This window comes from Pituophis catenifer, unplaced genomic scaffold (assembly GCF_029215685.1).
Source record: "Pituophis catenifer annectens isolate HBS135680 unplaced genomic scaffold, rPitCat1.0.hap2 SCAF_1, whole genome shotgun sequence".
Lineage (NCBI taxonomy): Eukaryota > Metazoa > Chordata > Lepidosauria > Squamata > Colubridae > Pituophis > Pituophis catenifer.
The window spans coordinates 281,660,681-281,682,743 of NW_027256881.1; the positions used below are offsets into that span (position 1 = coordinate 281,660,681).

Consider the following 22,063-nt stretch of genomic DNA (forward strand, 5'->3'; position numbering starts at 1 on the left):
GGTCTAAATTATCAGAATTATCTGTGAATATTTCTGCACTGAAATTATAGCTATATAATTATCTTCATGTGCATATTGATTAAATGTCAGTACTCTGTTAGAATCACTGGATAAAACACCATATTGTGCATTCCAAAGAATAGTGCAGGTTCTGGATTATATATTCTTTTCAGATCGGATGCATCTTTAATTCTCAGCATGAAAGTGAAATTAAACAGCAAGCAGTAGTTGCCTGGATCTTAATTTTTCCTGCACAGTCAGATACTAGATGAGTAGACAGCATGATGTACCCATTCCAGATGTACACTGCAGGTAATCCTCGACATACAGCAGTTCATTTAGAGACCACTCGAAGTTACAACATTACTGAAAAAAGTAGCTTATGACCATTTTCACACTTTGCAGCATCCCCACAGTCATGCAATCAAAATTCAGATACTTGGCAACTGACTCATATTTATGATGTTTACAGGATCCAAGGGTTCCAGGTGCTCGTGACCTTCAGACAAGCAAAGTCAATGGGGAAATCAGATTCACTTAACAACCATGTTACTAACTTAACTTCAGTGATTCACTTAACAAATGTGGCAAGAAAGGTCATAAAATAGGGCAAAACTCACTTAGCAACAGAAAATTTGGGCTCAGTTGTGGTCATAAGTTGAGGAGTACCTGAATATAACTGCATCTCATAATCCTTTAAAGGAGGCTTTAGGATTTTAAAGGACTTTAAAAAGGGGCTTAGGACAGAGAGAGAGATTGTCAGAAATGCTTGGTATCTAGGTGGGACTCTGCATACAGCCCTGAGGATTTCATAAGAAAATACTATATGAAGATGTTCTAAAGTTTCAAATAACCATTTGTCAATCCAACATCAAGTCTGAACATTAAAAACATCTTTTATTTGCGTTTCAGGTGATCCACGGTTGGCTCATTGTTTCTTCTCTCTTTTTGCTTTTCTTTTTCTCATTTATTTACTTAGGGTAAGTATAGAAACATTTTGCTATTTAGATTTGTCAAAATGGGGGGAACAGGTTCAGGTTTTTGAATATTAAGTAAACTTAAATCCTAGCTACTATATTAAGGTTTACATATGAGGATTACATTTAACAATAACAAATGTTTATAATTCAAGAGTTTTGTATAATTCTTAAAAATATGTGACTTTTGGATTTCAAAGAAACAAAGCCATGTATAGATCTTCTATTCTGATATATATATAATTTATATTTGCTGATAAAAAAATAAAGGGAGACTAGTATAGATCTATTTCAAACTTTTTAGCTCTCATCAGCTTGCCAAACCCTTACTCGGATTCGAACTTTGGGCTGCCTGCGTATTAATCTCTGAGCCACAAGTTCTCCTTCTTTTATCAGCTGAGCCAAGGGAGAGATTAAGTGTTTTTTCTGTCGAAGCACCTAGTCTACCCCAATATGGGAGGGAGCATACTGCTCACACACACATACATACTTCTGTCAATACAATGAAATTTCATTTCTTTCGGGACAGAGATGTCTATTATTTGTGAAAGTCATTTAAATGTTATAATGTTGCATCATTTGTGTAATGAATTCATTACGCAAATAATACAGGTTGATGCAAACAAAATAATTTTGTCATTTGACATGAGCAGAGCTATGTTTACGAAGTCCATTATATCAAGGTGTACTAAAATTAGGTTTCATTTGTACAATGAAAGCAAAATAACGCTGTAACGATGGTTCTCGCATGGTGGTTTTAGTTTCTGTACTCTAGTATTAGTACAGATGCTTTAGATAGAAAGATGAAGGTTTATGATAATCTTTGAGAGGGAGAAAGAGATCCTATCCACATGTGATAGTTGTACACCGTGCTAAGTTCTGCATAATTAGTCCATGGCTCATTCCTCAAATACGGTGCATAGCAACAGAATTTTCTCCCCACTTTTCAGTGCAACTGGGCAAGTGAAAGCACAGTACAAGCAAACAACCAGATTAGTTGTTGCCAAAATGATAAATGTAGAACATTCCTCCCTCCCCAAAGGGTATGGCTTTTAACCGTTTACAGGCAGCAACCAGAAAAGCAAGAGTTTGAATCTTTCACTCTAAATAAAAACATGCATTTCACATACATGCTAAAAGTCTTTAATGAGGGCTTCATTAACTCTGCTGCAGTCCATCTATTTATTAGCTCTTTGGAGTTCTTAAAAGTCTATATTGTAGTTTCTTGACTGGCTGAGAGATCTAATACAGGTTACCACAACAAATTGCTCTGCTGGTTCTATCAGCATTGGTGAAGAAGCTTAAGTCTTCTGTAAACTTGCCATTTTGGGATAAACTTTACACTCTGTGTAAAAAGATTGTTTTAAAATTACTGTCTAATAAATTGGGAAAAAAAATACCTTTAGCAACTGTTAGATTGAATATTAAATTTCTTAAATATGTTAATCTAATTTTGGCTACCATAATAACATTTATGTTTACATACTGTATGTCCCCTATTGATTTCTTTTTCTACAATGCGTCTTATTTTCTGTTTAATCATTTGTATTTCTGGATAACACTATTGATTTGGCATTGAAATAGTAGTTCACATCTTTATTTATTTTTTATTTATTAAACTTCCGTTCCACCCATCTCACCTAGAGTCGGCTCTAGGCAGCTTACAACCAATAAAAGCATCAAAATAAAACATCAAAACAATAAAAATGAACACTAAAATTGACTTAAAACTTAACAAAGATGGCAAGCAGCAAGGTGCTTTATTTGAATATCACAATTTCACACTATATACCATTGTCAAAATCACAAGTACCTCTTAATATTTTGTCTTTGTGTTTCAGGGAAGTTTTTAAGACTTATAATGTTGCCATGGATTACATTACTGTGGCACTCATGATTTGGAACTTCGGGGTGGTCGGAATGATCTGCGTTCACTGGAAAGGCCCCCTCCGTCTTCAGCAAGCCTACCTCATTATGATAAGTGCTCTAATGGCCTTGGTGTTTATAAAGTATCTTCCTGAATGGACTGCTTGGCTCATCTTGGCAGTAATCTCGGTATATGGTAAGATTCCTCTATCCCCATTTTCAGTTTTCAGTAAAAGCAAGCCCTTGAAAACCCTTTCAAAAAATTAGCTGGTATTCTTTTTATGTTTGGGATGCCAGATTATTTTAATGATTGGGAAGTTATATTGTAAATATTGATCACACCTTAAATAAGCTTTGTAGTGGGGGGCTTTCATAATATGGGTACTTGGTTTCTCTCAATCTTACATAAAGGCTTTCGCTGTAAGAGAAGACAGTTTTTTGATTTCAGGTTTCACAAACTCTTGCCACTGGCTGAAACTTACTGACTATCAGTGAGCATTCCTTCATTGCTCTTTGGGATGGCCAAACACGAGAGTAAAACCTGGCCTGTATATATATATATATATATATACTGAAGTAGGTTTAATTATTCTTTGAAGAATAGGACTGGGATCTTTTCTAACAAAAGTCAGTTGAGTTATGCAGAATGGACCCATGCATTGTCAGTCAAGCCTGAATTTGATTGGGGTGTGGGATTGTTCGTATCATTGGGTATTCTGACATGAATTCAGTTTGACACAGTTTGAAGCTGAAGGAGGATTGAGCCTTCAGTCAAAACATCATTCCTAACCAATGAGTCAACCACATTCTAACGGCTGGTTGACCGGAAGAGGAGGAGAGAAGTCGCCAAGCAACCAGCTCCCATCTTGGTTAGACAATGTGACAGTTTGTTTTGGGAACTTGAGAAACTGAAACTTATATTGGGGTGAAAAGCCCGGGAACTTCAGTACTGGCTTTTCACCAGTTAGGCCAAGATGGTGTATCTAAATAAATTTGTTATTTGAGTGAAAGGAATGCCTCGGAGTTCAATTTGTGATGGATGGATTACTTGGAACCTGACATTGTCAAGTTTAGACATCTGTCACAAATGCTGTTGTATCATCTAGGAACATCTTTTGTCGAAGTGTACTTTCTGCCAAACATCCCTCAGGTATAGAAGTTTCTGATAACTTTTCAGTGCTGATGCAAAATGCGTCTAGGAAATGTGTCTGCTGAATTACTGCCATTAGAGATGGGACTTGTTATGTCTCTTGCAATTTTATAGTGATGTGGAAACAAAGTGTGCTTTATTATATACCATGTTTTTGAGCACATGCTCCCTTTTACCACATTATGTGCTAATGTTCTTTCTAGAAAGAATTTATCGACTACAGCAGAATCCTGGCTTCCTTATTTTAATAAGGAAGGCTCATTTGTTCTGAGTATGAAAAATATCTAGTATTAAAGATGAGAGTTATCTAGTGTCTCCCTCTTATATTTGGTCATTAGCTGAAAATTCCTCTTTCTTTCCCTCTCAAACTTTCAGCCTCCCACCTTGGCACGCAGCTCCTTGTTCCTTTTCTCTCAGACTTTTTCTACAGTCTTTTTCAGGATAAAATGCTAACTCTCCGGGGACAGATTTTGGTTAATTGGTCTTTGCATTCTATTCAGGACACATGATTGATTCCCCTTCAAGCAACTGTAGATTCCATGTTAGAGATGAATGAATGTTGATCTGGGTTGAGAGTTGATATACTGATTCAGTGGATATAGTTATAGAGCATATTAGCCACGCATCATCTTCAAAGGCCACATACTGTTATTTGGGAGCTTTTGGAGTTCCCATATGCATTTGGCTGAACAGTGTGGGAAATTAACTAGCTGTTAAGTTGCTCTTATTCTGAAAAAAAAAAGTCCTCTCAACTTTGATTTTGATGGAAATTGAGGTAACTGCTGCAATACTGGAGTGTAAAAGGAAATATATTTAGAGCATCAAAATACTCAAATAAGCAAAATATAGTATAATGAGGTGTGCACTTAGAATTGAAGATTGCAACCCAATTTGTTAGATTAAACAAAAATCCTTTTAATGTGCATATTCATTGTTTTCCTGTTTACCAGCATGATAGAATTTTTTTTAAAAAGGAAAATATTGCTTATATGCTTTTATGTTTTAAATTTTGTAAGTACCAAAGACTTTTCACAGTGTAAAACAGCTCTACTTTTTGAAGTCTTCTTTTTCTTTCATACATACATACACACAAACAAACATACAGTTTGATTTTCAAGTGGGAACAAGCAGTTTGGCAGCATTTTAAGATATGCAGACAAACAAGTTTGAAATACCTTATACTTTTTCCCAAGTTGTAAGGAATCCAAATGAACTTGCAAAAACATTCTTCTTCTGTTTAAGTTCAGAAACAAAGGATAGCCCCAAAAATACAGCTGTCATGTGCCATCAAATTACAGTGATTTAAAATACTATATTGTCTTAAAATTCCTTACCATTATACAAGTGTAGTTCTTATATATTGTAAGTTTAGTAACTTTACTGACTGTTAACTTCTGTAGTTAGAACAATTACAAACTGTCTCTATGTAAACCTTAAAGAAAAAAAATGTGTTTGGCAAGAGAGATGTTTTTCCAATCTGGAGAAACCCAGGAATTTCAAACTATTGAATTTTTCCTGGGTACGAAAATGAAGTAATGACATTTAATAGGTGTCTACATGATATGTAGGTGGGTACTGTTTCTTTGAAATAAAATAAAATGCTGTTTTGTTCACTGGTATTTGACCTAATCCTAAAGCCTGTCTAAATGTTCATGTGAGTTTTCAAATCTGAAAAAAAAAACTGCTGCAGCATTGGGTGAGGCAGGGCAGGAATGGATTCAACCTGAGAGGCCCCAGTGAAATGGAGAATTGCCATGAGTTATCTAACTTCCTTATAGATCCTTGCCATAAGATGCCAGCGATATCTGAGCACCTTGTCTCCATAGAGTTTGTGGATGACAGTTGAATTGGAAAATTGCTTTAACAAATAAGTAATTTCTGCTATTTTTTCAGGCAAAGAAAGCTTGCCTTTTTTATAATGAGACTATACAAATGTGATGGCTACAATTTGGTTTAAAATCTGGAGGGGGACCAATCCCTGCACATACTTAATTTTTTTAAAAAAAGAAAATTTGTTGTATAGGAAAAATTATCCTTCCCAAAAAGGAATGATGGATGTTTGCTGCTGTTTAGGTATGTCCTTGAATGACAGCAAGTAGTATATTAAGTTACAAGTTGGTATGTTTATAATGTACATAGATGAGATATAGAGATTGAGGACGATCTCATTCAGATTAGAGTAGGTGGTTTGTTTCATAAAGTCATACCTAATGCATCCCAAAATATTACATGGCTGTATGAATGTTGATCCAGAAGGGATATAGGGGGGATGGTATGTAATCAGAAACTGCTTTCCTCTATGTTCAATTGTTAGATGCCTCTGGTAGACCAAAAAAACTTACGCCATGAGAAGGATATTAGATATCATGCTTTAATTATAAAAGTAAATACGGAATTCAGGCTGTTTTCTTCTATATCCTTTATTTTCTTCTCTGAATGTCACTGCGCTAAGTCTCCTTCCAATTTTTGAAATATCTCGTTTCATTGCCCCCCCCCTCGCCCCACACACACTGGTTTGGTTTCGATTCTTATCCCGGTAGCACAGTAGCAATCAATTCAGATTAAGAGTAATAATGTCAGTGTTTATTGTAGCATGTGTTTTAATTATTAACTTTCTAAAATGTTTTTTTAATTATTAACGATTCTAAAAATGTGGGGCATATCACAGTATGGGCCATTAAATACCGTATTTCCCCGAAAATAAGACCCTGTCTTATATTTTTTTGAACCCTGAAATAAGCGCTTGGCTTATTGCCATGCGCTCAAAAGCCCGATTGGGCTTATTATCAGGGGATGTCTTAATTTGGGGAAAACAGGGTAGATTGAACCAAACAGTATTTTTCTGTTACAGTCTTTTATCAGTATACAAAATATTGTATGGAAGTCCCATGAAGCAGTCTAATTTATTACATTCATATGACTAAGTATTTCTTTCTGACCACAGAGGAGCCATTTTTCCAGTTGTTTAAAATGATCTCAATATCTATTTTTCAGATCTGATTGCAGTATTGTCTCCCAAAGGGCCTCTACGTATGCTAGTAGAAACAGCTCAAGAAAGAAATGAAACTTTGTTCCCAGCACTCATTTATTCATGTAAGAACGGATTATCTGATGCCTGCTTTGAACTGAGGGGAAACAATTCATCTAATTTTCTATTAAGATATGAAATGTTAGATGCTGCAAGTCACAGTTCCATTTCATAAGAAGACAGGTCTTTGTTGTGTGCTCAAAAGTTTAAAACCTGGCCTGGATAAGATGCTCCAGTTAGTAGCTTTCCTTCGACTACAGAAGCAAAAATGAGATACAGCAAAAATCTAATGTTTTAAGTATAACAAACACGTTTTCCCATTATGGTGACTTTGCAATTAAGTAGAAGTTAAGCAATATACTGTACTTTTAAAGGTTTACTATTAAAAAAGGAAAAAAATCATCCTACTTGATCCAAAATAGTTTGGCTATTTCAGGGATTTTGATTGGTTTTATGGTACAATGTATCAACTGATCCTTCGGTACAGTTTTTTACTGAAATGAGGCCATGATAGAACTACAAGATTAAAGAAGAGTACCTGTTTAGCAGGGTACACATTTCAAAAAATATCTTTTTCTAGGTTATAATATCTGTTGGGTCTACTGTCATTTAATTATGCATTTATGATAATAAAATTTTAAAAATACTGTTTTACAAAGGTATAATGCAATGTTTATTTTTCAGGTGGTATGTATTATTTGTTACAGTGGTACCTCAGTATTCATCATTAATTGGTTCCGGGTGGCATGATGAGTACCTAAAACAATGAGTACCAAACAATTTTTTCCCATCAGGAATAATGTAATGAGTCACAAGACAGCCAACACTGAATTCTAGCTTATGAATTGAGTACCAAACAAACGATAAGTGCTGGGACAAAATTTTCATGTCAAGATGCATTGAGTACCAAATTTGATGAGTTTCAAAGCAGCCGAGTACCAAGGTACCATTGTATTAAGATTGTCTTTCGATAACAATGGGCCCAAAGCACAAATAGAAAAAAGAAGCTTTGATATTGTCTTTCATTTTAATAACATCTTAGATGAATTCATTGCAGGGGTCACTGCAGTTTTCTGTGGGTACAACCCAACAGAACGTTGGTAAATACTTAAAATATATATATAATCATAATGTGATTAAATAACATATAACAGCAATAAATTAGGTCTTCTTTTTTCCATTAGCAACAATGATATGGCTAGTAAATATGGCTGAACAAGATCCTGAAGCCCAGAAGGGAGCTTCTAAAAATGCCACTTACAATCAGCAAGGTGAGGTGTTTTTTTAAAAAAATCTTTGTAAAGTCGTGTGAGAAATGGAGAATAAGAATTGCCAAGCAGTTTCATGTTAACCTTCTTATATTTACAGAAGGGCTTTACTATTTAAATACTGAATTTGTGTCCATCAATGAAGCATAAGCAGTGCACACTGATTTGAATCCCTCTGCCAGAAAAATGGTTTCCTTATCATTTGTCTTGAGATAGTTTTACTTCCACTCACCTCCAGGAATCCTTGTAACAAGTGAGGGGCGGGAATTCTGCAAGTATTGGCTTGGGTCTTTTTTTTTTCTAGTAAGGATGTTGTTTTAACAACACAGCTTCTACTTTTAGACCTCAATTCCTTTTTAAAAAGAAATCTACAGAGACAACTTCCATTTATTACCAATAGCACTTAGACTTACATACCACTTCACAGTGCTTTACAGCCCTCTCTAAGGGGTTTACAGAGTCAGCATATTGACCCTAATAACCTGGGTCCTCATTTTACCAACCTCGGAAGGATGGAAGGCTGAGTCAACCTTGAGCTAGTGAGAATCGAATAACAAATAAATCATAAAAAAAAGTAAAATTTAGAAAAGTCATCTTTTACAAATCTTGAAGAATGGGGAGAAAAATCTACTTCTCTCCTCTACTACACATTATGAAATATCTTTAACTTAGTACAATAAACATACTTCTAACTAAGTAGCAAACACAAAAGAAAAATGTGGATTTGTTCTAAGATAATGTCTGGCCAGGTAGAAGATGCAAAACACTTTATAGATGGTACTGGGTTATGATGGTAAATTGGGACTGGAAGTTCTCTTGCTAACTCATAGAGCACAATGCCATGTGACCACACCAATTTACGACGGCAGCTCTGGCAGTTCCAGTTGTAGTCATTAGGTGAATTCTGCATAGTTGTTAAGCATAGCATCATATGATTGCCATTTATGACCACCTGCCAGCTTTCCCATTGACCTTGCTTGTTGGAATCAGGCTGTGAAGGTCTCAAATAGGGACTACATGACCATGGGATGCTGCCACAATTATAATTGCAAGCCTTTTGCCAAGTGCCTGAATCCCAATCATGTGACCATGGAGACACTACAGTGGACTCAACTGCAAGTACTGGTCTGTGGTGTCCTCATTAGTGCCATTATAACTTTGAACAATTGCTAAATAAATCGTCATTAACCTGTTCAGCATTTTTTCCTTGTTTCCTGGCTAAAGAAATTTCTTTACCTATTTAGATTATTGCCAACTAACAGCTACCATATTGTCCATACCATATTGTCTCTCCAGTTTTTCTTTCCTTCCATGTAGGTCTTACTTGAAAACAAATGGGTCTGTGGGAATAGAACTAACAGTTTGTGATATTTTCAGCTTTCTGATAACCAGAACTATTGGGTTTTATAACTATAGAAACTGATAGACCTCAGATATTGGACCTCAGTTCCATCATTGTCAACCAACATAGTCCTTGATCAGAGATGATGGAAAATGTCCAAAATTTGGAGGGCCCTAAGTGCCCCATTTCTGAGCTAGTAAAATGAAACTGTGTTTGAGTTGGGCACCCACATATATTTGTTTAATAAATAAATTTAAAAAGTCAGAGGTTTTAGATTTCAAGAGAAACAGAAGGGAAGATTTTAGTGAGACTGAAAGAAATCCCTTATGAATAAATGTAAGTGCTTTTTCCTTGACTCATGTTGATTGCCTAGGCCCTAGGCAAATCCATGCAGTTTTCCTGGCAAGATTTTCAGAAATGGTTTGCCATTGCCTGATTCTTGGGACTGAAAGAGAGTTACTGGCCCAAACTCGCCCACTTGGTTTTGTGCCTAAATCAGGTCTTTTAACTCATAGTTTCCTGCTTTCTGGGCTGGTGCCTTAAATCAATATACCAAATTGGCTTTCAGATATGTTCTTAAATTTATTCCGTGTTAAATTGAAAATGGTACATTTTTCTAGATTTTCTAATTTGTGCATGTACACTGGAAAGTACTGTTCTATTATATTAAAGGCTACTTTTATTTCCACAGAATTGTGCATAAAATTGAAGTACAAATTTGAAGAGCACCTTATTTTTTTTAAGAAAGCAAAATAATTAGTTCCATGGGTATACATGTTTAGTCCTGAGAGCTCTTTTATTGCTCTTGCAAGTTTCCCAGCACATAGAACTATTTCTAGTTTAGAAAGCCATATGGACCTATGGCTATATTTGCCTCCAAAGCAGAGATCCTAAATACATACCATCAGACTATTTTACTGCTCCTAAAGTTCTAGTTGTGATTGTTTCCTTGTTAGGCAATTAGCTCACTTGAGTTCTATCAGATTGCTTTTCAGTATCAGAATAGGATCAAATGTCAGGCAGAATGAGTAGGCTATCCTCAGGTATCCACTCTTAAAAGGCTAGCAGTTTGATATCTGTTTATTTAATTGATTGTGATATTTTCACTGCCAGGCAAGAAAACAATGTACTTGTAGCATTTTCAATAAATGGACCGTCATTGGGTTCTTAGCATATATGTTGGTTGAAGCCAATGGAAATTATAATCCCAACATAACTGGAGCACCATGGGCAATTTGCTGCTGTGTAGCTTAACTTGCAGGGGTGTGAGGAATAGTATTTGCTTTTTCAGCTGAGGTAACATAATGCCTTTGGATGGTGCTAGATGCTTATAATGTATGTCACTGTCCAGTTTTACTTCATTTGCTAAAACTGATTTGCAACCATCTTCTTTTCAAATCTATTTGCACTGAACATCACTATTACTCTATACCTGTGAAAAATTAAGTACAGGTAGTCTTTGACTTACAACAGTTCGTTCAGTGACCATTCAAAGTTACAACGGCACTGAAAAATGTGACTTATGACCATTTTTTCACACTTTCGACTGTTGCGGCATCCCCATGGTCACATGATCAAAATTCAGACACTTGGCAACTGACTCGTATTTAGGATGATTGCAGTGCCCTCAGGTCATGTGATCACCTTTTGCGAGCTTCAAACCAGCAAAGTCAATGGCCAGATTCACTTAACAGCCATGTTACTAAATTAACAACCGAAGTGATTCACTTAACAAATGTGGCAAGAAAGATCGTAAAATGGGGCAAAATTCACTTATGTCTCACTTGGCAGCAGAAATTTTGGGACTCAATTGTGGTCATAAATCAAGGATTACCTGTATATTCAAACTTTAGGATTTGGATGCACCCTAACTTATTTTTCATTTGTGTAGTACTTGGTTTTTGTTAGCACAGTGGCAACATTTTTTCCCCTATCAACTGTCATATAATCTAATGATGTATTTGGATGATGATCACAAGAGCGTAGTAGAAATGCCTGTGTATTTCAGTTACAGTGAATCAAAACCAGAATGCAGGTCCTGAGGTAGATGACGGAGGTTTCAACCCAGAATGGGAGCAGCAACGAGACAGCAGGATTGGGCCAATGCAGTCAACCCGTGAAACACGAGCAGCAGTTCAGGCTCTTCCCGCTAATTCCCTAGCAAGTGAGGATCCAGAAGAGAGTAAGTAACATGTATAAATAAATATAATTCAGTTTTCCAGGCAACACAGAAACTTACTGTTGATTTAGAAATGGGGGTGACAACCTTTTAGTTGCTAAAATACATTACTTAATACTTTTGGGGTTACATGGGCTGCAAAGTGCATGAGGCCATGTCCCACATGTAGGCAGAGGTTGGATGTTTTTAGGTAGTTTTGAAGAGATTGCTTTTTCTTTGAAAACGCCTGTCTTTGAACTTAAGCTACAATTTTCAAGTTTCCCATGTCAGAATAGGAGTAAACTGTATTCTCAGTAATCACAGAGAAAGAGAGAAAGAGAGAGAGAGACTCAAGGGTTTTAGAAGGGAAATTTGGGCCACAGGTTACCTATCTCATCTTTAAAATGCAATTTTCTGGCCAAATTCTGATCATTATAGAAGCAGCAGCTGTTATTTTTAGCCCTCTTGCTATGTTATGTTCCCAAAAGTCCTTATTTAAGTCACTCTTAAAGTGAATTGAAAACTTCTCTTGATGAATGATAGCATAGCAAGCATTACTTGTAAATTTGCTTTATGGAATTCAGCCAACGTTACATGAGTGAATTTCTTGGGAACCTGTTTGAGCAGGTTTGTGTGGATGCCTGAAGATTTCAGGGAAATAAGAAATTTAGATGTCTTGGGCTTTCTGTTCTGCTGGTGTAAAGAAACCAAGAAATGCAAACCGAACTATTTAAATGTCCTGCTCAAGGAATGAGAATAAAGCAAAAATGTTTCATTTACTCATACAGCCACAAAAAGAGAGTGCTCTTTAGTCCCACTTGTGAGTAATCCATCTGTATTAGTTTCTCCTGGAAACCATGTCAAACCTTGGAATAAATGTCACTCTCCCCATTGATATAAAAGCTGACCTCTGTAATACTGTTTCTAACAATATATAGTCTAATAGAAAGTGTGAGTTTATTCATTAATCAAAAACTGTTGTGAATGCAGAATGATCTGTGTAATGATTTTCAAACTGACAGAAAATATGTTAATTTTAATGATCCCTTGCAACTTTATAGCCAGAATCCCTCTTAATAATGAGGTAGAAGTAACATAAGTTGCATTTTGGCAAGCCTAAACAGATCTCTGCCATCGTGTTCCCAAGAGGACTGCTGTTGCTTTACCTCAGTTCCTTTTCATCCTCCTGATGAAGCTATTTAGATTTTTTTTTTCTGTCCTTCTCGTAAAGCTTATGCTAAGTTTTAATTTTATGAAATTCATTGCTGTGGTCCTTTGAAAAAGAACAGATTGCTAGTTCATATTTTCTGCATCATAATTATATCTATTTTTGGTTCATTTGTTCATATCTTTGTTCTGCCAGAGATGCTTATGACCTTGAAAAAGTTGTTGGGAAATGTGTTCCATGCAACCTTCAATTTCCCTTTTCAGATGGATACACTTTGTACAAAGGATGTGCAAACTACTCTATGCCCAAACCGTAATAAAAATCCAAGATTGAACATTTCCCTTTTCAGAACATATGTAGATATAGGCGGTGACAGGGAATGGAGCAAAAGAAAGAGAGGCATTAGGGAAATCCAAGTGCCAGACTAGTAAGATATGCTACACTGGGATACCAGCAGTGGGAGGAAGGTTGGGAATATCTGGATAAGTGGGGTGATGGAATTTGCCATGCTGTAATCATGTCCTTATTCATTAGGCTTTTGTGAAGGACAAGGGACATAAACCAGTACATTTGGCAATGGTAACAAATCAAAGGAGATTCAATACTGAATGTATTGAATCCTTGACCAGATGAAATCTGTTGTCAGTCTTAAAATGAGAGTTTCCTCTTTGAAAGACACTAAGTTCTATAGCAAATAAGCTTTATATAGAATAGATGCTATCAATGTAGAAGGCAGGTATCCTATTTTGGCTGACAGTGATCTTCCAAGCAATTGTCATCAGAGACCTTTGCTCCAGTATTCATTCTGGCATTAACTACATTACTATATGTACCAAGAAAATGTGCCAATAAACTGTTTCTGTGACATCTAGACTCTAGACTGAGATTCTCAAACAGCTATAGTATTTCTATGTATAAATACTATACATAGTATTTGTTTTTTGTTATTGGAAATCTAAATCTTAATTTCAGCATTCTGGTGAGATCTCAAGAAGATAGCTCATAGGAAACCTGTCTGTACCAGTTGTCTTAAGGGCAATAACAACTTCTCAGTATGGAATATATTCAATGAGTATCATTCTGAGAAGAGGTGGCTCAGTTTAGTTCTAGTAAATATCAGACAACTAGAATTGCAGTAGATCTGGTAGCTTTTTTTAAAAAACTTTTTTATTAATAATACAAATTAAAAACATTGGACATGGTTTGACCTCTCCGGTTTAGACATTTTCATCAAGTTTTACCTTGCAACAGATACACTTCCTTATCGCTATACAAGTTTATACTATTTATCACATTTCAAACACGTAAGTGCTTTCATCTGTGAAGGTTACATCGATATCACGTTCATTCCTATCTATCACAGAAAACTAACATAGAAATTTCTAAACATTCAACTCATCAATAATCCTTTTATCCTGAAGAAGTATTAGCTAAAATATTAACTTCTACGGAAATAAACAGATTGATCCTGGAACTCAAGGATAAGAGCGAAACAGACTATTATGAAATTTGGAACAAATTTTATTATTGGATGGAGAAGAGGAGGAATGCCAGGATCTGGTAGCTTTTTGTTGTCATGCACGGCTTCACTTTTCAAAATTAGTTGAGAAGGTGTTAATTTTTTCCATGTAAAGATAGGTCCTGATGCATATTGCCTAGTTTACTCAAGATTTCATCTTTAGAACTGTGGCACTCCTTTTCTGCAATCTTCCTTGTATAGTTTAGTTCTGTCAGAGGCAATGGCTGCAGTACTTTTGCTCTGGTCAGTCTTTTCCGGTTCTGATGGCATAATTCCAATGACACCAGTGCACCTCTTGCTTTCACAGGAGGGCCAGAGACCATCTTTGGCATTATTCTGATCATTACACACTTGGGCTGATGGCTTTTCATTTCCACACTCATGTACAGTTTTTCCTTCCACCTTGGAGGTGATTATTATGCACGAGTAAATTTTCATAATAAATCAAGGATGTACCTTAGAATTCCAAACATTATAATAGCACTTAAGAATTTAGGATGAAAATCAAGATCCCTTCCGTTTTATGCAAATTGAGTGTTTACCTCTAAGTGCTACCAAGCTGTTCATTATCGTACAAATAAGGGCAATAGATCAGTTGGTAACCTGTAAACATAGGTTTAATTATAAAAATGCTCTGTCAGTCGAAACATATATCTTAAAACATAATAAGAATTTGGTAGGAGACATTGAGGCAGGTATATGCTGTTACACATGACAATCTATCATTTTGAGCACAGAGTGCAATTTACCCATTTTTCTCTCTCTCTCTCTCTTTTCTCTATGCAGAAAAACAGAAGTTGTTTTTCATTATAAAGTTGTAATAAATAAAGAAAAACTCTGAAATGGCTTTGCATGCCATTTCATTGGCTTTAACAAAGACTAATTTCCTTGATAACAGCATCAAAAGGGCAAAAGAATTAAGAGGAATCTTGTAGGCAGGATTTAGAATCATATTAGGTATTTTGTGTAATAAAGAGAAAAAGCAATAATAGCAGGATTTGTCCAATATAGTTGCATTCTCTGCTTCTGAGCAACAGCAGGGAAGGGAGAGGTTGCAGTCCCTGGACTGTTTTTGCATTTGGGTTCAATGATTATCAACAGCGTGCTGGAGCCAGCTCATAACGGGTGGTGAGAACCAATTGTTAAATTTTCAGGAATTTTGGATGCTGGTTGAAGCAAAGCTGAGCTATGATGCCTGTTGTGCAAATCAGCTATTCTGTGACTAGTGATATGGAGGTGGCACTGGAGCTGCAGAGCCAGTTCTTAAACAGTTATTGGCACACAACTGGTCAGCATCGTATTTTAAAAGATCATTCCTAGTCAGTTGTCCTCAACAGACAATTGAATCTCAGCTTCTTAAGGCAAAATATGAAAATAAGCGTTTTGCCAACAGTGTGTCTTGCTTCTTCCTTCACAGAATGAGCCAATAAATCAGGAACCTTCTGTTTAACTATAGCCTCTTAACTAATTCATACTGAAACTTAACCGTAGCTTGAATTCAATTTAACTTTATTTTCCAGACAAAACAAAACTATATGCTCAACTGAAAGCTTTCTATTTTGTTTGTGCTATGGAGACAGCAAAGGGGTTTCATAGCCAAAAGGTTTATTTATATCTTAGTTTACTTTCCAGCTTATTTTTCTTCATTAATCTATTTGAAATTTGGAAGCTAAAAATATTTCTCAAGGTTTGTTCAGATGCAGACATGCAGAGAACATCTCTAATTGAGCTGACAGCAACAAAATAAATAGTACCACACTTTTAAATGTTCCATTTCTTCTTGGTCTTAATAAATGCACTGTGACTAAACATGAGTTGCTGCATACAATGGTTTTAATTTCTATTCGACGTGTTTTTTTTTTCTTTTGGCAGGAGGAGTTAAGCTTGGCTTAGGAGATTTCATTTTCTACAGTGTTCTAGTTGGCAAAGCTTCAGCAACAGCCAGTGGAGACTGGAACACAACTTTAGCCTGTTTTGTAGCCATTTTAATTGTAAGTATATTTCCCCTTCCCTTTCTTGTTTGATGCCATAATTAGTTAAATTATGTAATAATGCTCTTCTTTAGGAATTGTTTAAATGTATCAACTGGACAATTTCAGGGTTTTTTTTCTTGCAGGTTTTTCTTTCTGTTTTTTTTTTAATAAATTATACAGTATTTGCAGTCTGATAATTCCTCTCATCCCTCTGAAACTTGAAAGATGGATGATAGTTTCTGTATTTTATCTCCACTTTCACAAGAAAAAGGAAAGTAAACTCCTTGTCAGTTCTAACTAAAAATACCATTCTCTAATAAGAGGTTGTAGAAAAAAGTTCAGCTTCTCCGAGAAGCATCCATCTAGAGAGATTGCTAGTTGCTGGATTGGAATGATGCCCAGACTTGAAAGTGAAAATCGGAACTCTAACTCAGAGAAGGAGGGGTGAGAGAAAGAAAGTTTTCCTCTCTTCCTCTTTTAAAAAAGCAAAGTCACTGGAACAGACCTATGTGCAATCCCTTCAGGGTGATCATCATAAATGACCTCATAGTGAGGCAGAATTGTGGAACCTGAAACAATGTACCTGATGCTCAGAGTTGGTCATAAACTTTTTAATATTATCAGGTGCTTCTGTCAGGAATTTCTTGAAATACATTAGGCAGTCATAAGTTTGAACAGATTTTTGTGTGTGTCTTTCTTACTATTCTGACTTGAGATAATGGTGTTTTCCTAATAAAAGAAGCCATAAAAAAAAACCTAGACACATCAGTGATGTAGGATATGTAGGTTCCAAGGGAAAGGCACAAGAGTTCCAGTTGCAGACACCATTTGCTTAAGAGGACGGACACTGGTATCCTGTGCATTTGGAATTGCCAAATTATTTTCAATAAAAATAGAATTTCATAGAAGGAGCCTAATATTCTGCCAGGACTGTCCGAAATTACTAAAACTCTTGCTTCTATGATAAACTATTCTACTGTTAATGAAAATGTGGTTACTAGTTGTCTGTTTATAGCAGAAATGTCTACATATGGGATGGTAAAAGAAGTCAGAATTGTAGGTATGATTTAAACCCTCTGTCTTTTTAACATGAGTTGTATACATCAGTGGTGGGTTTCAGCAGGTTCTGACCAGTTCTGGAGAACCAGTAGTGGAAATTTTGACTAGTTCGGAGAACCGGTAGTAAAAATTCTGACTGGACTCACCCACATCTATTCTCTGCCTCCCGAGACCCAGCTGATCGGGAGGAAATGGGGATTTCGCAGTATCCTTCCCCTGCCACGCCCACCAAGCCATGCCATGCCACGCCCACCAAGCCACACCCATGGAACCGGTAGTAAAAAATTTTGAAACCCTCCACTGGTATCCATCATACCCACAGCTGTGCCTGCCATCTTGACATACATGCAGATGACCCCTGGCTTACAGTATGATAAAAACTAACCATCCATTTTTATAAATGCCTGATGTTTAGAGGAGAGAGTCTTTTCCCCCCATTATCATGGAATTCGTTATAACGAATTTGGGCATCTCTGTCTTGTTGCTTGAAAAAAAAAAGTTTTCTACTCACTAAAGACTCCTGTCTCTCCAAATCCCTTGTAAACAGGCTCTGCTATTCAGCACAGTGACAGAGGTGACAGAATGGGAATGCGGTTAAAAAATCTGCCCCATTGCAATTTTCAGTGACAATTTATCCATTTTGATTTTCTCACCTAGTTTATGAACAATCCTTGTTGGCAGGATTATTTTATCTCTGAAGGACATCCAGGGTAGATTGCTGTCTCTGGAAGCAGGCAACTGTCTAATACTTTGAGATAAGAGTTCTTCCATACTGTATAACTTATGTGTGTGTTTTCTCTCTCTCTCTCTCTCTCTCTTTTTATTCCTAGGGCCTGTGCCTTACCCTCTTGCTACTTGCCATTTTTAAAAAGGCCTTACCAGCTCTTCCAATTTCTATCACATTTGGGCTAGTTTTCTATTTTGCCACAGACAACTTGGTGCAGCCTTTTATGGACGAATTAGCTTCCCATCAGTTTTATATCTAGCACCTTTTCAGCTGACCACCTGCGGACATTTTATTGAATTTAGCAAATAAAGGAGGGAGAAACTAACTTCCCCTCATTTCCTAAAACAGCTGCTAAGCTGGGCATTACTGGATTCTTCTTTGTAAAAATGGTCTCTTCAACCGGTGGGTTTTCTGCCATTTGACTGCAGTCAGTTGCATCTCTTTCAAAGGACAGTCTGTAGAAAAGATGCCATTGTTCTCACCAGCAGCACGGATTGCTCAGCCTGGGGTTCCACCTTGCACCAACCAAGAATGCTGAGGATTCATCCACTGTTAAGCGGTATGATGATAAATCAAGCAGAACTGCCTGAGAAGTGAGGGTGACACCATAACAGAAAACTATCAGCTCTTGTTAGCCTGAGGCCACTCGGAGAAGAACAATTGGGAGGAAAGAATGTTATCTTGTTTAAAGGGGGAAAAAAATCAAGCAAATAATGTCTTGCACTTTGTGTTAGTTTTTTTCTTTCTTTCCAATTTAATTGTCATACTTGCGGAACAGCCTATATGCTCCTTGCCAGATCAGCACAGAACACACACATAAGATTCTTTTGCTAAATTTTTTTTTTGGGCGGGGGGGAAGTTGGGGGGTAAGGTAGGCATATCCTGGGATCCTTTGTGTAAAAACAAAATCTCATTTCTTATTAAGCTATGTAATCTATTTCTAGAAATCTCCCCTTTCTTAAAGTATGCTGAATATCCTTTCAGCTTTCAAGTGAGTTTTATAATTTATACCAACGAAGAGGTGAGAAACTAAAAACTATCAAACCACAGAACATTGCAATGAAATCTTGGTTTTAAAAAAAAAAAAAACCTGATTTCATTTTTTGTTCTGAAACTTTTTAAATAAATCCTTGGGACCATTTTATTTTTTAAAAATGTATATACGCATGCATGTTGCAATATAAAATTAAAAAGAACGATACGTACTATTAACTGTCTCCCAGGCCGCAATGAAGCCAGCCATTTTGTGGGCACGAAAAGTACATCTCAACTGAACATACATATGGCATTGTCAAATAGGTTCTATAATTATAACGTAGTTATATTTCATTCAGAAAAATTGTGGGGTGGGGGAGGTGGCACAGGAAGAGTAACTTAATTTTACTGTACAATACATGTGTTCCTTGTTCAAAATATCATTCCAGAAATTTCCTAATGGGGATTTCTGTTGACGTCCTCCTTCACTCAAACACACACACACACACACAAAAACCCATCAGCAATCGGGTGCTTCCCTTGAAACCCCATCGCATATATTGCCTTTCCTTATTCAACACATGTTGAGAATGTCATCTTTTAGGCTTCAGAGGAAATTGGAGCATTTCTATATACCTGCCTAGCTTGCCCTAAGGCACCGAATAGCATCCAGCTACCTATTACATTCAGTCAATAAAATGAATAAAAATAAAAGAATAAAAGTTACCTATTCGTGTACACCCACACATAATGTTATGTTACTATTTTGCTTGTACTGATACTTACTTGAGCATCTTTCTTTGGTTTAAGAAGCTGGGATTGTAAATATAAGTCTACCAAAGAAGACTGTCAAAGTCTGGTACTACTGCTAAGCTCATCCGAACACTATTATTGGCATTGCAAGTCTGCAGTGCAACTGCTGATAGTTTTATTGCAGAGATCGTTTGAGCCTGATCATCATACAGGTTGCTTGTTATCCACTCATCTAACACTTCAGTAAGCTATTACAGAAGTCCACATAAGCTTTCCATGAATTTCAAAGAGCTTTTGAAAACATATTTATAATAAAAGTAGGAATCTCCACTTATTGAGCCATTTTTCGGTCCTAATTCTGAAGGTGTAAAACTGGCCATTTCCCCAACATAATGTCATCCTTGCATTGTGGGATTTTTAGAATATTGCCTGGGAATTTTACTAACTGTATTTCCAACACTTTTGGAAGGCATCAGGTAGATTCAGGCATCCGTGGATTTCAACAACAGCATAGACTGCAAACACAGCTCCTGTGATAGAATGTTTCTTTGTGCAAACTGTTCTTTATATTTAGTAAAGTAATAATTTAGGGCAGAATTGCCTCTTCTGGGCATATTCATTTCAGTGAATTTCGTGTTCTGCCATACAGGTCAACACACGTCATGTCAAATTTTGCAGATGTGAGCTCACTATCTCTTTGAGAACTGAATCATTGTCATACAGAACCTAAAATATGAAGGTGTGTCTGCTTTACCCAAAATTACAAGGGCCAGTGGATCTTAACGAACATAATCAACCCTAATATTAAATAACACCAAGTATTCCCTGTGGGTTTTGAGTACACATCTAAGAAATGCAAACAGGTTCAGAAAAAATGCATGCTTGTTGCAAGATGTTAAACTAGACTCAAAAGCAATCACTTTGGACATTTAGCAAGTATCAACTTGGTTACAAATAATTATGACTCAATTTTAAGCTTCCTGGAAATCAGTTTAACTCTAGGTGGCAATAGTTCGGACACATTTAGACATCAATACCTTCTGAAAAGCCACTCTGTATGTAGATACTGTGTTGATCAGGCCCATAAGAGTTGCCTTAAGAATCCCTTAAAGAGGATAACTTCTGTTACCATCAAATTATTTCTGATGGTTATGGGACTATTTAACAGAAGCTTGCAAGTCAAAAAGTTTAAAAAATTATAACATGAAAGCGAAATTCTTGTACTTTTTTTCCCCCCATTGGGCTTTAGAGAGATTGAAAATGAAAGCTAAGTTACTATCTATAGCAGGATTTGAAATGTCCTAATTTTCATTGTTTGATAAACGATCAGTGCGGTGTATTCAAATGCTAGTAATTACCTAACTTCTAAGGGCTGTAGTAAGCTGAAAAAAGCGGAATATTTTAGTATAAAGCATAATTTGGATGTCTTCACAAGGGATGTTCCAGCTGAGATTCTATTGTACGTGTTGCTGATGCAGCAAGAGAAACAGTAGAATACGTTAGGGAAAGATTTTTTAGGAAAGATACATGAAGACAGATCACTTTTATTAATAAATTACTTTTGCAGTGATGCATAAAGATCATCTACGAGAAATCTGTAGCACACAAACCTGTACAGAGGTGTGATTTTGTCTAGTATTACTCGTTTACAAGTAAGAATAGTGAAATGCAATAGAATTGGATTTTTAGTTCTTTTTATTTTGTTTTTCAGACACTGGTTTGTTGATTATACAAAATGAATGTGAATTAGCTTTTTAAAAACATCTTTTCAAGATATAATTTTGACAAGTTGTTGCTATTTTCCTTGTATTTATCAATTATTAATAAATAAAGCATGAATCCAGTGTCTCTTTTATTCATTGTGCTGAACACTAGTAGAAATGTTTCTGTTTCGGAGGGTTGATGTTAATTATAAACGTCTTATTATCCATATAAAAACACCTCACCTCCCTCTTTGTGGTAAGGAATAAATGCTATTTTTTTTAAACTCAGGATATTTGATTCATGTATATGTATGGAGATATTTGTTTCAGTTCAAGTAGATTAAAGTCATAAAACCTTGCTAAGTTACCAACTGCAGTGGTTCATTATCAACTGTGG

The 22,063-nt window shown here is 36.1% G+C and overlaps 1 protein-coding gene across 2 annotated transcripts in view; it reads left to right on the forward strand.

Annotated features, from left to right (window-relative positions):
* The window catches only part of PSEN1 (presenilin 1), a 33,458-nt gene extending 14,408 nt beyond the window's left edge, over window positions 1–19,050 (forward strand). For both annotated transcript variants that reach the window (XM_070939713.1, XM_070939722.1), the window contains 7 exons: window positions 913–980; window positions 2,819–3,039; window positions 6,988–7,086; window positions 8,206–8,292; window positions 11,640–11,813; window positions 16,349–16,467; window positions 18,339–19,050. In XM_070939713.1, coding sequence (XP_070795814.1) covers window positions 913–980; window positions 2,819–3,039; window positions 6,988–7,086; window positions 8,206–8,292; window positions 11,640–11,813; window positions 16,349–16,467; window positions 18,339–18,494 — 924 coding nt within the window. In that variant the 3' untranslated portion in view covers window positions 18,495–19,050. The remainder of the gene's footprint in view (window positions 1–912; window positions 981–2,818; window positions 3,040–6,987; window positions 7,087–8,205; window positions 8,293–11,639; window positions 11,814–16,348; window positions 16,468–18,338) is intronic.
* Window positions 19,051–22,063: the final 3,013 nt, after the last annotated feature.